Below are 15,527 nucleotides of genomic sequence, written 5' to 3' on the forward strand. Positions count from 1 at the left end.
TACGATTTTTGCGAAAAAGACCTCTCTTTGTTTGTGACAACAACGATGTACTTTTTCCCGTCATCTCCTCGCTCTTCCGGCTAACTGCTTATAAAGAGAATGCTCCGAGCTGCACTCCCAAGCTTTCCCCTACTCCTCACTCGCCGGCTTCTCTTCTATTCTCTCCCTTCTCTCCTCATCTTCCCCTCATCGAACCCCATCCCTAACTCTTCGCCTTCCTTCTCCACCTCGGCATCCATGGCGCCGGCTGCTCCCGTGGCGAAGAAGGTGAGGCACGAGATGGAAATGTTCGGCGACGTCCGGGTCGACGACTACTACTGGCTCCGCGACGACTCCCGCAGCGATCCGGAGATCCTCTCCCACCTCAAGGCCGAGAACGAGCACACCGCGCTCGTCATGTCCGGTGAGCTCTAACGCTTTATTGCTACCGTCGTTCTCCATAAATGTAAACCAGGACTGATACTTAGATGATAGATTCCGTAGTATTAACAGGTTCCAAACTATATTGATGGATTTTTTTGGATCGGTTGCTTTAATGCAATTATTTCAAGAAAAAATTGTGTACAATCTTGAAAAGTTTGGAATGATCGGAGTTAATCAACGGATAGAAATTTGCAATCTTCCTTGCAAACAGATTATATTGGCTACAATTTCTGTTCTGCGGATTTATGTTTAAAACGATGCATCTGGGTGCCAGTGAAATATTTGATTATGCAATGCACTGGACGTCCTCGTCCTTTGCATATCTTGGATTTATTTCAGATAACTAGTGAAATTCAAGTTATGTAAGGTTCACAGTTCTTGGTTTGATCTTTCCTGCTTTGGGCCAAAATATTTGCTTGATCGGATGTCATTTAAATCCCCTTAGATGTGAAGCAATTTGAGAATCAAATATATGCTGAGATTAGAGGAAGAATCAAAGAAGATGACATCTCTGCACCTGTCCGTAGATGGCCATATTACTACTATAAGAAAACAATGGCAGGCAAGGAATACGTGCAGCATTGCAGACGCCTTATCACAAGTGATGCTCCTGCATCTGTTTCTGATGTGATGTCCATTGGACCTGAAGCAGCTGAAGAGCATATTATTTTGGACGAGAATATTAAGGCCCAGGTGCATGACTACTACAGCATTGGGGCTTTCAAGGTATTTGTAAATCATGTGTACTTCCTGATTGAACTGCTTATTCAGCATTCCTTGTTTTGACATTTGTCACTTGTATAAATTGCCTTTTCAGGTGAGCCCAAATAATGAGCTGGTGGCATACGCTGAAGATACTAGAGGCGATGAGATTTATACCGTCTATGTCATTAATGTCGAGGATGGGAACCCTATTGGGGAGCCTCTGAAAGGAATCACATCGGACATCGAGTGGGCTGGTGATCAGACCCTAGTGTACATAACAATGGATGAGATTCTTCGGCCTGACAAGGTATGTAGCTAGTAAATAATGTTTCTGGAGTCAAAGGCATATTATAGTTCATATTCCTCAATACCATTATCCATTCTTAATGAGATGAGACCACAATTATACAAAAAAAAGATGTAAAGTTACCTTGTTTAGTTCCTTTTTTACCTGCAGCCAACGTAATCTTCTTGACATTTGATTCTCATCATTTTGACGAATTATAATAGTTTATATCATGCCATCTTGCTAATTGCGAAAATGAAGTTAGCTGTGTGTGATATGCTGGGGCTTATATATAAGTTTTTCTGACATATTGGATTATCTTAAGCTAGTAGCAAACATATAAGTTACTGTGTAGTTACATTGAAAGCCATTATTTATTCCTAATGCTCTTGCCTTGCTTGCTTTGTGTGATTGGCCACCAATGATGTCTCAAATTGCTGCACTGAATTAGAAGCAGGTCATTCAAAAGATATGGATTTTGGTGTTTTTGAGAAGTTGAATTTCACATAATACTGGTTTTCATTCTCAATGTTTGTTTTTTATTTCATTGGTTGAAGCTTTGCTGGTCAATGGCTTTTTTAGAAAGGAAGGAGCCTTTAATTCTTTGAGGGTAAAAGTGTTCCAATTTTAGGATATGGCACTGCCTTGTTATGTACTTTCTTTTTGTTGAAGGGAGAAACATATTGCATATATTATCTGTGATAAAAAGTATGAAATATTGGAGTAGGAAAAAGAGGAAGAGAATTGTAGCTTGGTTCTCATCTTTTACTTCTTGGATGAGTGGCTGAGGTGCTTAGATTGTTGAACAAAGTTATTGACAAGTCACCCACTATGTTGCGTTTTCTTTTCTTTTCTTTCTCTTTTCTCAGACCATATTCATCTGTACCTTTTGTGCAGTTTGTTGAGGAATTGGTTTTTCATTACCACATCATGTTGATAATAGGAATACCAAGATAGCAAACTCAGTTTTTTTTTTCCCTAAAAACCAGTAAATGGTTGACTAGTTCTTTTAAAAATTATTTGCTACTTAGAAAAGTTTACATTGCTTTTGCTACTTAAGTATTTATATTACATGTACTTAGCTTAGATTGCTTGTTTTGCTTTGGGTCTTCATACCCAAGCAGATGGGTAGCCAGATCATGACTTGTGTAGACTTTGTTTTACTATTGTTATATCTAAATCTTTCATGGAAAACCTATTTTGTTTTGCATTGTGCCTTTCTTCTGTCAGTTGTAGCAGTAATGAAAATCCATGCTGTAGCTTATTTCTAAGGTTGGGGCTTTCTTCAGGTGTGGTTACACAGGTTGGGAACTGACCAATCAAGTGACATTTGCCTTTATCATGAGAAGGATGACATGTTCTCTCTTGATCTTGAAGCATCTGAAAGCAAGCAATACTTGTTTGTTGGATCTGAAAGCAAAAATACACGGTTTATCTTTTATCTAGACATATCCAAACAAGAAAATGGGCTTATCACTTTGACACCCCGTGAATATGGCATTGATACATCAGCAAGTCATCGTGGAAACCATTTCTTCATAAAGAGACGCAGCGAAAAGTTTTACAATTCGGAACTAGTAACTTGTCCACTGAACAATGTAACTGAAACAAAGATTTTGCTTCCACACAGGGAAAAGTAAGTTGGTATATGATATTATGGAGTTTCAGAAAGTTTCTTCTTTAGCTAATGATGAGTTAGTATTGAATTTGTAATAATATAATATCTTTTCTTTCTTAAATAGTTTGTGCATGCTATCATGTTATTTCCTGGTATAGTATTACAATTGGTAGTAACATATGGATAAATACTGATTATTATTGTGTTATTTTGAATTCCGTGCTTCACTTGTAAAAGAAATCATTTGACAGACAGCTATCCTAAGTCTATAGTGACTTCCAGTACAAGGTTACTTACATAGTGAGTAGTTTTCTTACCTATCACTATTGGGGCAAGATACTGCCGTAGTTTCTCCTTAATGAAAGGAGAGAATGGCTTCAGTGACCTTCATATTTGTTATTTCCTGGTTGAAACAAGCAGAACTCATCTCCCTAACATATGTGGGCCTTTATTGGGGTTTAGTCGTTTCCAAGCTGAAGTCCCTTGTATTTCTCTAAGTTGGCTATTAAATTCTGTTTAAGGAACACAAGTCTCTGAAGAAAAAGAAATATAGAGCTTTATTTTCTTCAGATTTCAGCTGAAAATCACTTCAATGTCGTGTTTCCAGCATTTGTTTTGTTCAGGACAGGATGTTGACTGAAACAAAATTTATTATGTTAACCATGTAGAAACAGTTTCCCATATTTATTTGGAAGTTACATGGTTTTATTGGGAAGATTACCTTCATGGTTATCACATAGGTTAGACGTATACTTCTATTCCGTGTTACAACTCCTACTGGAAGAATGTATTATGTTATGTCCTCTCTGGAAAGCTGATAAAACATTGGTCTTGGGTTTATGAATCTTCACTTCTTGCAATATTTCTTCCTGTTATTTTTAATGGCAAACCTAAAGGATATACTACTTTCAGTGTGAAAATACAGGGATTTCAACTTTTTAACAATCATATTGCTATATATGAGCGTGAAAATGGTCTACCTAGAGTAATTGTTCATGGCCTTCCACCTGTTGGAGAAGCAATTGGACAACTTCAGGGTGGTAGAGCAATTGATTTTCTTGATCCAACATATGCAGTTGATCCGGAAGAGTCAGAATTTTCTTCAAATATTTTACGGTTTTCTTATAGCTCGATGAGGACACCTCCTTCTGTATATGACTATGATATGACTACAGGGGTATCTTTTCTGAAAAAGATTGAGCAGGTAAGTTACCAGTTATGTTGTTGTTCTAATTCTCTTTTTAAACGTGCATGTGTTGCGCTTGGAAAATGGGAAGTTACACTGTGGCTTGATTGTATGCTTTCCAGTTATGTCATGAAGTTCAGATAATTTTTCATTGTAACTTTGTTTCACTTCTGCACCTATGAAATGAAGCCAAAGAAGCATGTGGTATTTATACTCGACATTTTTCATGGGACCAATTTTCCAAAGTTTTAACTATGTGCTGTGTCCTTCAATGTTACCTTATGAACAATAGAAGTTTCAAATGTTTCTTTGAGAAACAGTTTTGGACTCAAAGTTAGCTCTATCATGTATTTCAGTTATCTCATTTTTCTCACTTGAAGTTTGACAAGTATCTGTATATTTTCTTATTGTCACATTCCAATCTTTGTAAAGTGAAATACCTGGCTTATTTTAAATATAAATTTAGATCAAAGGAAAAACAGGTTAGAAGGGTTTAAAAATTGATAGTGAGGATTCTTAGTCCTTGGAGATCACTTAAAATTCATATATATAATGATATTGCTTAAAGAAAGTAAAAGGAGTGTAGGGCTTATAATGAGCTGGAGAAAAAAAGATAATTTGTTATCAGTTGTAGGCTTGTAGCAGTTGGGCTTAAAGTTGAAAGGAAGAGTATGGATCAGTCTCATTGTGGAAATTATTATATGGATAAGACCTTTTCATTAAAAGATTGTCATAATGCTGTTAATTGTAAATGATAGAATTTGTTGTGAATTGGAAGAGATAATTTCCCCAAGGAGGTGACATTGAAAAAAAAAGAAAACTTTTAATCAAATTGAAGCAAGTGCATTGTTTTGTCTGTTTTCTGGAACATTAGATGATAAGGCTTAGGGCATATGCACCAAACGTTGGCTGGCTGTCTCCGAATTCCACTTCTTTAACTTGTAATATGGGGTATTTTTTATTATTTTCTGCTTACTAGAGTAATCTCAAATTGAGACATCTTCAAAACTACTACTGTTAATTTCTGATCATTTGGTTGCTATTAATATTAGCATTGTGGACATTGGACCTGAACTTCAAACTTAATCCAATCTTTGTTACCAGCTTTCCTTACCTTTTATTTTGCTCTATAAGTATTTCTACTTTGTATCATCCTATGGTGATTTATCTTTCCTTTTTGCTCAGGTGTTGGGTGGATTTGATGCATCAAATTATGTGACTGAAAGAAAATGGGCAGTTGCTTTTGATGGCACTAAAATACCTATTTCAATTCTTTACAGAAAGAATGCTGTGAAGCTTGATGGTTCTGATCCCTTACTACTTTATGGCTATGGTTCATATGAGGTAACATGTGATCTTATCATCCCCACTACAATTAAAAACAATATCACAACTTCAAGTCCTTTCATTTCTTTGCTATGATGCATTGCCAAATTATTAATTTAGACTTTGCCTATAAAAGTACAAGTTTTGCATCCAAGATTAGTTGTTTAATACAGTGATTGTTGCTCTGTTGGATGTGGTTGACAGTTGACACATTCACATATACTGACATTTATAGGCAATTTAAAAAAACTGTAGCGATTGTTATGTTGTTGGATGTGGTTGACACATTCACATATATTTTTGTTTTTCACTTTTCCTTGTTTATCTTTGTTGTTCCAGGCTTCCAGCCATCATTGATTGTTTTTGTTTTGAACCAGCAGGTTTTTCTTAGGGCTGCCTTTTTATATTAGTTTCTTTTTTCTGTCCCAACCTAAGAGTAAGATATCTAGCCACAAAATTCTTAGTATATGGGGTTGGGTGGGGGGGGGTGTGTCTTCCCTCATTCCCTCAAAACATATGAATTTTGAGGTTTCTAGAATTTATAGCATGACATGTGTTATCATGCAGCAATTCTTTCATGCCCTTGTGCATAGAAGCTCAACCATTTTAGAGAATTCTGTACTCATTGTTTGGTAAACTACTTCATATTTCTCTCCTTATGATTTTATATGTTTTGCACAAACAGATATGTATAGATCCCAGTTTCAAGGCATCCAGATTATCTTTGGTAGATAGAGGTTTTATATTCGCGATCGCTCACATTCGTGGAGGTGGTGAAATGGGTAGGCAATGGTATGAAAATGGGAAGTTATTGAAAAAGAAAAATACTTTCACAGACTTCATCACTTGTGCTGAATACTTGATAGAAAATAAGTATTGCTCAAAGGAGAAGCTCTGCATTAATGGGAGAAGTGCAGGAGGCTTGCTGATTGGTGCAGTTCTAAACATGCGGCCTGATTTATTCAAGGCTGCTGTTGCTGGTGTCCCTTTTGTTGATGTAGTGACAACCATGCTCGATCCAACTATCCCACTGACTACAGCTGAATGGGAGGTACTTATGTTCCTTCTCTTTCAATACATGAAAAATTATGATTATTATGAAATAAAATACACTGAATATATATATATATAGTTATAGAACACTGAATTTCTGGTCACACCATATTATATTTATATTTGGTTATTTATACATAAAGTTCAAATACTGAGTTTCATATATTGTTAGATGTGATCAAAACTGATTATATTACTGAAACACGGGCTTCAAATTATTCTCTATATGAGAGGGTCATAAATGTTAAAAAGTAACAGAAAAGAGCCTGATCAAGTGAATTAAGGTTTCAATATTATCATCGAAGACTATTGCCAAGACTTCTTGTCCTGTTAGCACAGTTCAATTCTGACAAGAAGCAAAGACACTGTAAACTGAGTATATAGAAATGGCCTGTCATTCTCTCCTTACTTTGAGCAAGGGTACAAACTTTTGTAAAATCTATTTCTGGCTCAGTTTGAGGGAAATATGACTGTCTAAAAGCAAAATATCACTAGGACATGCAATATATAAAAGGATATATAGGAACATATTGGTACTAGGGGTCATCATTATTTTACTAGTGAATCTTCTAAATGAATTAGCATAAAGTACCTAAGAGTTCTGTCAACATTCATAAGTTGTTGATCAGGGGTTATCTAAAAATTAAAGGGGTAATCAACAATTGATTTGGGACTCTGTTAATAGCCATAAATGCACATTGACAAAACCTATTCCCATAGGTTAAATTTGCTGGTATTATAAATTAAAAACAATATATATATATATATATATATATATATATATATATATATATATATATTGTTTTTAATGAGATCTATCCTCAAAACACTTCATATATCTTCTTACCCGACTACATAACATGCCAGATTTGTGATCCCATTTTTAGTTCCTCAATGTTTTACAATCTTCTCAAAACTGCATGTATTCCCTAATCTCAGCATGCCATATATTAGAAATGATTTTGTTGCATGAATAGAGGTTTTGTCTAATTTTTTTCATGTGGATACTTGTTGCAGGAATGGGGAGATCCACGAAAAGAGGAGTTCTATTTCTATATGAAATCATATTCTCCAGTTGATAATGTAAGTGCTGATTATTCTAATTATTGTTCCACACATGTATTTGCAGCACATTATCATAATTCTGCTGGTTTTGCTGCTGCTTCTTAATTTTATTACTGTTTTTGCTTTTATAACTAGGTCTTCTCGTTCTGTTCATTTATCTAGTGCAGAGTACTGTAAAAGGATATCATCTATTGCCAGTATTACCCTTCTTGGTTGCTGCACAATTTCTCTTTTATGTTAATTTGGTTTATGTTTCCTGTCCCCACTTCGACAGCAGATGTACTTTAATATTCTACTGCTTGGGATGTTTCTTTAGGCATACCCTGGTTTTATATTTCTCATTAATTGATAATGGTGTTTTCTGTGCAGGTAAAAGCACAAAATTACCCCAATATACTTGTTACAGCTGGCTTGAATGGTAGGTCAATTTCTTCAAAATGATTGATTGTTTAGTGTCTACTCTAGTACTCTAAATTGTTCTTGTGATGAAATAGATCCCCGTGTAATGTACTCGGAGCCTGCTAAGTTTGTGGCTAAGTTAAGGGAAATGAAGACTGATGACAATATTCTTCTCTTTAAATGTGAGCTTGGTGCCGGGCACTTCTCAAAGTCGGGAAGGTAAATTCTACCAATAAAATCTCTTCCATCTGAATATTGCTATTGATTGTTGGGTAGATTAGTATTTTTGTTATCCCTTAATCTAATCTAATCTTCTTATCTAGTCAGTGATTGGTTCCAACTTCCAAGAGATCGCACTTATCAAAATTCCATATAGGTTCTATCAATTGCCCAAATGTAGTCCATGGAACATGCTAAAAACCAATGGGATATTTACATATCTATATAGATAACCATATTTCTTTCAGGTGTCCTAATTTGCTTGACACATATGACTGCAAATCAGGTATTTATATCATTTATCTGCATGTAAAATTATAGACATTTGGAAGAAAAGTTTTGGGGACTGTAAGGAAAAGTAACTCGTAAATTTACCATATTGCTCCATTTGTTGGTAATATTCTGGATATGCAGATAACTCAATTTTTTATTTGGATAGATTTTAAGCCTGTATCCCTATCCAAATGACTTCAAAGCTAGATGAACTATACACATCCATTTGTAGCTACACTGGAGTAGGGCAGCTTGGATGAGATGGATAACATCCAGCCATCTTCCCCAGTTTTGCCCTCCAACACCATGACCCCTACTACGCATCCTCCCTCTCCTACACCCACCTAAGCAAGAAAACGGCATCACCAATTCACACACACATGCATCACACACGCACACATACTGTCCACCCATCATCCACATCAGCAGCAACCTTCCCCACCTACTGTGGGTGGTCAAAATTTTGGGGCCCTTCATACTGCTGTTGTTCGCATTTCCTCCATCCCATTTATCTCTTTCAGGAAATATTGTTGGAGGCCATGGTGAATCGTCCATACAACCTGTATCCATAATTGGACTGAGGATAACTAGGGCAGTTATTTCAGTCTGTCACCGCTAGGCAAGTCTGTATTGATGGTTACCTACCAGGGTCAGATGACAGAATGTTTGATCAAATTGTATGGTACTACGTTTGAGCTTTTCTTTATACTACACTACTACAGCTTCAACTTTAATCGCTTGCAGATTTGAGAAGCTTGAAGAGGACGCTTTCACCTATGCTTTTATCCTCAAGGCACTGGATATGGTCCCAAAAGCTGCGTTGTAGTTTGGATATCCAAGTGGATCTGGCGAATTGCTGAATACCTCTACAATATTCTGCAACAATATCATGAGTAATTCATTTCTCCAGTTTCATTTCCTGATTCAAGCATTCTGGTAGATGATGTTAGATGTTCGAATTTCTGGACAACTAGAAGCATGAAAACAAGTGCTTTCTTCTTTTTCTGTCCTTTTTTTTTTCTTCTTATTGGCATTAACTGCAATTTCATCCTGTTGTTGATTTGTTATATCCCTCATATTTTAATTCATTGTTAATCACGTTCAAGTACTTTCCGATTTACTCTCTTCCTTCTTTTCAGTCCTGTGCATTATATTGACTATATTTCACCATCATATATGCCGAATGAACCCTTGTTATACTAGCAGATAATGATCCCAACATCTCTTATATAATTACAAAGGCAAGAAATAGAAGGAGACGGTAAATGAGCCGAATCTCCTTTCTGAGAGAACAAATCATGTTGCCCAAAGACCTGAACAGCAACCAGATCAAAAGCCTTTGGGCAGGCAATGGAACGAGAGTCAAATCTCACTTTTAAGGCATGTTCAAGACTGAAAACTGAGCCAACCGGCTAACATGAGGGAGTCAATAAGCTGCCAATAAGACTGAAAACTCACGACCTTTGGCAGTTCTGGAAGGCTTGTGTAATGAATGGGTCTTATCTGGCAAACAAACCAAATTCTCTATCGCGCCATAGCTTTCTCCTTAGAAGCTATGGTAACTCTTCATAGGCCTAACTCCTTAGAAACTATGGTAACTCTTCATAGGCCTGGGATTCAAGCTCGCGATCACTTCAGGAGGTTCGTTTCTTGCGGGAGCTTCTCGTCCCAAGTGTGAGGAAGATGAAGTCGAGGTTGTCGCATAGGCGCTTTCTATCTGCATATTCTCGTGGCCTCATCAACTTGCCAGTCGAACGAACCTGACTCAGCTCTCAAACCACTCAATTATGGCTGGCTTCGTGGAAGTGCAAGCTAGTTTTTGATGATATTTCTTTCTTCTTTCCTTGTTGAATGTTACCACCTTTTCTCACTTTCTCACTGTCTCTCGGAGGCTACTAGGCTGCAGACTAGTTAGCCTACCGGATTCTCGGCAATTCAAACTATCGACTACCAAATTTACACACGCTTGTACCTATGATGGTCAAAGGTATCAATATCTAGTAATAGTATCGATATTTAATGAGATATTATTAAATTTTTATTTCTCTCAAAAAATAATAATTTATTTAAGCTTAAAATAACCTATCATGATAGGAATTAAAATGCATATCTTTAGCAGAGTAAGCAAATTTATTAACTCAACAAATCAAACACTTAATATCTTGGGCCCTTAACAAGGCCCATCTACAAATTTACTCGTGGGTCTAAAAGCAAATAAGAGATGTTCCGGTGGTACAAACGCAAAAATACGGGCGCTAAATATTTCCTCTAAGGACTGAGGACTCGAAACGTATAGCTATGTATTCAAACTTCATTCACCCTCCTCCCGATCGCGTCGACTGGTTTGATAACGCCCGAATCGTAATTCTCTTCTTCCCTAATTTATTCTCGCGCTTATCTCCGCTCAGCGCTGAAGTCTATCGGATGAATAGCTATCGAGATCAACTCGTGTAGAATTTTGGGTGCTATTTGTCTGGCGTTGACGTTAATGTTCTTAATGGCTTCTCCTAATTCTAGCAAGGTGACTATAGTTATGCTTTCACTACTGTACATTGAGTTCTTCCAATACATTACTTTGCGGAAATATAGCTCATTTGTTGTTCTTTCTCGTATATTTTCTGCAAATTTATTGTTTTTATTCTAGCTCTGATGAGGATTCGTCGTTTTGTGGCGGGATTTGGTTTAATTGACAAAGATCTTTGTGAACATTGACTGAAGTAAGGTAGAGACCTTTCTCCAGAATGACTGGTTTTGCATATAGGAAAGTTGAGGCAAGCTTCATACGAGGTGTTTGTGCAATTGTCTCAAAGGGAAATTGGAGTAATTTGTCGAGAACCCATATCTCGAACTGCTTTAACTCCTCCAATGTCAGCCAAATTTTGCTTCAATTGTCGGCAGAAACTTCTCTCTCATGGACCTTTTTCAAGTGGGTGCAATCTCTTCCCTACTATCACCACTCCCTGGAAACCAATTGGACCATGGTCTGTCTTCTCACCAAGAACAGACAATTTAAAGCTGCACGTGAATTGCTCGAGAAGTTTGCCATCAGGGATTTGCTGTCATCTCCTATGGTGTTGGGTGCATTGTTGAGCAGTCATAAGGATTACAATATGAACTCTCAGATTTTAAGTTGGCTTGTGATTATCTATTCTCAAGCAAAGATGACACATGATGCAGTGCAGATATTTGAGCAGATGAGGGATAATGGGCTGAGGCCTGATCCGCATGCTTGTAATGCTCTTCTAAGTGCATTGGCTAAGGCTAGACTTACTGCCACAGCATGGAAAGTATTCAATGAAATGCTTCAGGTTGGGGTTGTGCCAAATACACACATTTTCAATGCGATGCTTCATGTCTGCCATAAGTCGGGTGATGTCGAGAAGGCTGAAAAATTGGTGTCTGAGATGGATCGCAATGGTGGGTTAGATCTTTTCTCTCACAATACGTTGATATCATTGTTTTCCAAGAAGGGAATGCACTATGAGGCTTTGGCTCTTCAGGAGAGAATGGAAAGAGAAGGAATTTCTCCGGATATTGTAACTTATAATGCTCTCATCCATGGGTTTTGTAAAGAAGGTAGAATGAGAGAGGCATGTAGGATTTTTAAGGAAATCAAGGGTGTAATCCCCACCCAGGTCACTTACACTACTCTTATTGATGGGTACTGCAGAGTGAATGAACTTGATGAAGCACTAAGGCTGCGAGAAGAAATGGAGGTAAAAGGGTTATACCCTGGGGTTGCAACCTATAATTCAATCATCCGTAAGCTCTGTGAGGTAGGAAAAATGAAGGCTGTTAATGGTCTCCTGAATGAGATGGATGAGAGGAAGGTTCAACCTGACAACATCACTTGCAATACCTTGATTAATGCTTATTGCAAGAGGGGAAACCTGGGTTTTGCAAGGAAACTTAGGAATAAAATGTTGGAATCTGGACTGCAATTAGATCAGTTTACCTATAAGGCTCTAATTCACGGCTTCTGTAAGGCCCATGAAATGGATGAGGCAAAGGAAGTCTTCTTTGATATGCTAGATGAAGGTATGACTGATATTCCTTGCTTTAAGCTATTTGAACAACTGTTTGAAGTTTGAACCAAATCATCTAAACTTTTCAATTTCATTTATTGATTATGTTTCTTCATAGTAATTCAAGAACATGTAGATCAAGATTTGGTACAGTGAATAAGGCTTCTCTCTTATGTATGTGCTAGTAACACGTGACGTGATGCATGGTTGATTTGAGACAAGAAGTCTTCACTTCTCTTATTGGTTTTATGCAGGATATTATCCCAGTTATAGTACCTACTCATGGCTTATTGATGGTTATTGCGACCAGAACAAAGCAGATGCAGTATTGAAGCTGCCTGAGGAGCTGATAAAAAGAGGAAGCCCTGTTGATAGATCCACTTACAGAGCTCTAATTCGAAGGTTCTGTAAGCGAGGACTGGTGGATTATGCACAAAAAATATTAATTCAAATGCATGGAAAGGGCTTATCAGCTGATAGTCTTGCCTATGCTACTCTTGCATATGCTTACTTGAGCGCAGGAAAGCCAATTGCAGCTTCTGAGACTTTAAATGACATGATGAAGAAGCAGTTGGTCATAACTGCTCGTATTTACAGCTGTCTTAGTGCATCTTACGCAAAAGAGAATGATATTTTAGAGTTGCTCTGGAATCATGCCTGTGAGAGAGGTCTCATTGCAAAGAATGTTTACAAGTTGATGCAGCAAACCAGGTTGGACTCTTAAAACTGGACTTGGAGATTTTCCTTCTCCAAGAAATAAAGAGCAAGCATCAAACATCCCCACTGAGGGCAAATTGCTATAGGCACAGTAAGATAACAGTTCGAGATATCAGCTTCTGAGGTATACTGAGGTAATAGCTCTTGATTTATGATTTATATTTATTGTGAGTGAGCACTAATTATGTTTTCAGAATATTCATAGAACTTGTGCACTGCTATTTGTGATTTACTTTAGACACAATTAACTAGATAACTAAGTTTGTAGCAATATGTAATAAGGTTTCATTAACTGCAACGTTTGATTACTTTTGCAGCTAAACCTACTTCTCCACAAGCTTCAAGTAGCATCTGGAGAATACGAAGACTCCACAATGCACTCCTGATGCCTATATAATGTTTCATTCAGCATCCAGCAGTTGCAGAGCAGCTAAGGGCTCCGGCATTCCTCGTCAGCGCCCACACGGCATTGGCACTTCCAACCTTAAACCTCTGCTGCCGGTTGTAAGCTGGCTTTACTCTACCATACCCTGTTTCCTTGAAAAATGCTCCATTGATGAAGATATCATTCACTGATTGCCAGTTCCATGAGTTAAACTTTCCGGGGATTCGCCGAGTCACCTGAAAAGTACCCAGATCAATTCAAATTAGACCTTGGAATCTACCTTCTGTTTGATACTACTTAAATTTAAGAAGAAGATCACTATAGAGAAAAAAAAAAAACTTTCAGTACCTTCTTGTTGCTGGAGTTTGATGCAATGAACAGGTTCCCCTCGCTTTTGACCCTCGGCCCCATGCTTCCACCGATTGCATAATCTCGCCATCCATCGTATAAATTATTCGCCACATGAGCATATCCATGCCTTATCCTGCAACATTTTGTCATATTCTTGTTGAGAATGAAACGTAATCTCATATTTTCTTCCAATATTTACTTTTTGTCATCAAATGATCACCTTGGCATGCGCTGGTTGCAGTTGGGACCGAATCGATTGAACGCAACGGTCACCTTCATCTTGGCGTCTTCCACGTAGCTGTCATCGTGGCCGAGGAGCATCACCTTGTCGTGGTCTCTAAACCAGTTGTTGGAGATGGTTATGAACGTCGAACCCCGAGTCACATCTATAAGTCCGTCTTGGCTCTGGTACAGAGTGTTGTGGTCGATCCAAACTTTGGAAGAAGCCACCAGCCTAATGGCATCGCCGTCGAGCCCACCGAGCTGAGTTATCTTCCCGCCGGGGCCGACCACCGGACCGGGAGGCTGCTCGACGCAATGGTGGATTTGTAGCCCGTGGATGATCACGTTGTTCACCTGAACACATGCAAAGGTTTGTTAGTGTTTATAATCTCACGAAGATACTAACGATTTGATCTACTTGTATTTATACGATACGTTGTACAGCAGAATGCCGCCGCCGTAGGCGATCTGAACGTTGGCGCCGCGGCCGTCGATGGTGGTGAAGCTCTTGACGAGGAGCGGCTTCTCGAGCTTGATCTGCATGTCTCTTTCGAAGGTGATCCAAACCTTGCCCCGAAGCATCGTGGCGCCGTAGCGCAGCGTGCCAGGCCGAGGACGCACCGGATCGTCGGCCGGATCGGTCACGGTGTACCACGTCAAACCCTTCCCTCCGTTCATCCTCATCTTGCCGGCGAAGCCAACGGAGCAAACGGCGAGCCGTTGCCTATTGGCCGCCCAAGTTGGCGTGCCACGCCAGCACCTGTCGATGACGTTCATATTTCCGGCATTGGCGAGGAAGGGGAGGACGACGATGAAGAAGAGGAAGAGTAGTAGTTTAAGGGAAGAAGCCATGGTTGAAGTGGTGATAGAATTAGAAGCCATGAGAGAAGGTAGAGATGAGGAGGTATTGGACATTTATAGTGCAATAAGTTGGCGTTTGCATGGTTTAATTAGCTCCATTAATCTTCTTTTAGTACGTTAAGTTTTTGTTAGATTGGCTGTTCGGATTTGGAAGGCCATGATGTATGCTTTTGCTTGGGTTAGCTAGATTTTGCTACGTAATTAACCTACTGCCTAATAACAAACTTATCTGCACGCACGCACGCACTACGGCAACTTAGTCACTCCAAGATCGCATTATCGAACACTGCAATAATACGCCACTAAATTAAAGACTCAAAGTAAATTTTTCTTTTTCTTTTCTTCTTTTAAGAAAAATGATAAATAAGTTATCATATTTGCACAAGATAGATACCATCATTTAAAAATATATT

General features: G+C 38.3%; 3 protein-coding genes across 4 annotated transcripts; 2 read left to right on the plus strand and 1 right to left on the minus strand.

The window, feature by feature from the left end:
- Window positions 1-21: 21 nt before the first annotated feature.
- Window positions 22-9,693, plus strand: LOC140769861 (uncharacterized). Its single transcript, XM_073110749.1, has 11 exons — window positions 22-403; window positions 869-1,149; window positions 1,241-1,435; window positions 2,704-3,050; window positions 3,945-4,236; window positions 5,404-5,562; window positions 6,230-6,595; window positions 7,615-7,680; window positions 8,032-8,080; window positions 8,157-8,280; window positions 9,298-9,693. Exons 1-11 carry the CDS (start codon window positions 100-102, stop codon window positions 9,377-9,379), a joined length of 2,265 nt encoding a protein of 754 aa, XP_072966850.1. The 5' UTR covers window positions 22-99; the 3' UTR covers window positions 9,380-9,693.
- Window positions 9,694-10,731: 1,038 nt separating this feature from the next.
- LOC140769862 (uncharacterized) lies at window positions 10,732-13,752 on the plus strand. Of its 2 annotated transcripts, none has more exons than XM_073110750.1 (4): window positions 10,732-11,074; window positions 11,198-12,591; window positions 12,833-13,429; window positions 13,613-13,752. In XM_073110750.1, the coding sequence occupies exons 2-3, from the start codon at window positions 11,295-11,297 to the stop codon at window positions 13,300-13,302; spliced, it is 1,767 nt and encodes a 588-aa protein (XP_072966851.1). In that variant the 5' UTR covers window positions 10,732-11,074; window positions 11,198-11,294; the 3' UTR covers window positions 13,303-13,429; window positions 13,613-13,752. The 2 variants fall into 2 exon arrangements, with proteins under 2 accessions (XP_072966851.1, XP_072966852.1); XM_073110751.1 differs by having other exon boundaries at window positions 11,249-12,591.
- On the minus strand, window positions 13,701-15,302 carry LOC140769863 (probable pectate lyase 16). The gene is made up of 4 exons (XM_073110752.1): window positions 14,689-15,302; window positions 14,252-14,607; window positions 14,029-14,164; window positions 13,701-13,916 (listed from the first exon to the last, which is right to left on the minus strand). Exons 1-4 carry the CDS (start codon window positions 15,166-15,168, stop codon window positions 13,701-13,703), a joined length of 1,188 nt encoding a protein of 395 aa, XP_072966853.1. The 5' UTR covers window positions 15,169-15,302.
- Between the last annotated feature and the right edge of the window lie 225 nt (window positions 15,303-15,527).

This window comes from Typha angustifolia, chromosome 11 (assembly GCF_048772165.1).
Source record: "Typha angustifolia cultivar Huaian chromosome 11, ASM4877216v1, whole genome shotgun sequence".
In the NCBI taxonomy this organism is placed as follows: Eukaryota; Viridiplantae; Streptophyta; class Magnoliopsida; order Poales; family Typhaceae; genus Typha; species Typha angustifolia.

Coding starts and splice junctions, on each gene's coding strand:
- LOC140769861 (XM_073110749.1), top strand. CDS start 100: ATGCTCCGAGCTGCACTCCCAAGCTTTCCCCTACTCCTCACTCGCCGG. Junction 4,237..5,403: donor TTCTGAAAAAGATTGAGCAG/GTAAGTTACCAG, acceptor CTTTTTGCTCAG/GTGTTGGGTGGATTTGATGC. Junction 8,081..8,156: donor TGTTACAGCTGGCTTGAATG/GTAGGTCAATTT, acceptor GTGATGAAATAG/ATCCCCGTGTAATGTACTCG.
- LOC140769862 (XM_073110750.1), top strand. CDS start 11,295: ATGACTGGTTTTGCATATAGGAAAGTTGAGGCAAGCTTCATACGAGGT. Junction 12,592..12,832: donor CTTTGATATGCTAGATGAAG/GTATGACTGATA, acceptor GGTTTTATGCAG/GATATTATCCCAGTTATAGT.
- LOC140769863 (XM_073110752.1), bottom strand. CDS start 15,168: ATGTCCAATACCTCCTCATCTCTACCTTCTCTCATGGCTTCTAATTCT. Junction 14,165..14,251: donor TGCAACCAGCGCATGCCAAG/GTGATCATTTGA, acceptor AAAATGTTGCAG/GATAAGGCATGGATATGCTC. Junction 13,917..14,028: donor CAAACTCCAGCAACAAGAAG/GTACTGAAAGTT, acceptor GGTACTTTTCAG/GTGACTCGGCGAATCCCCGG.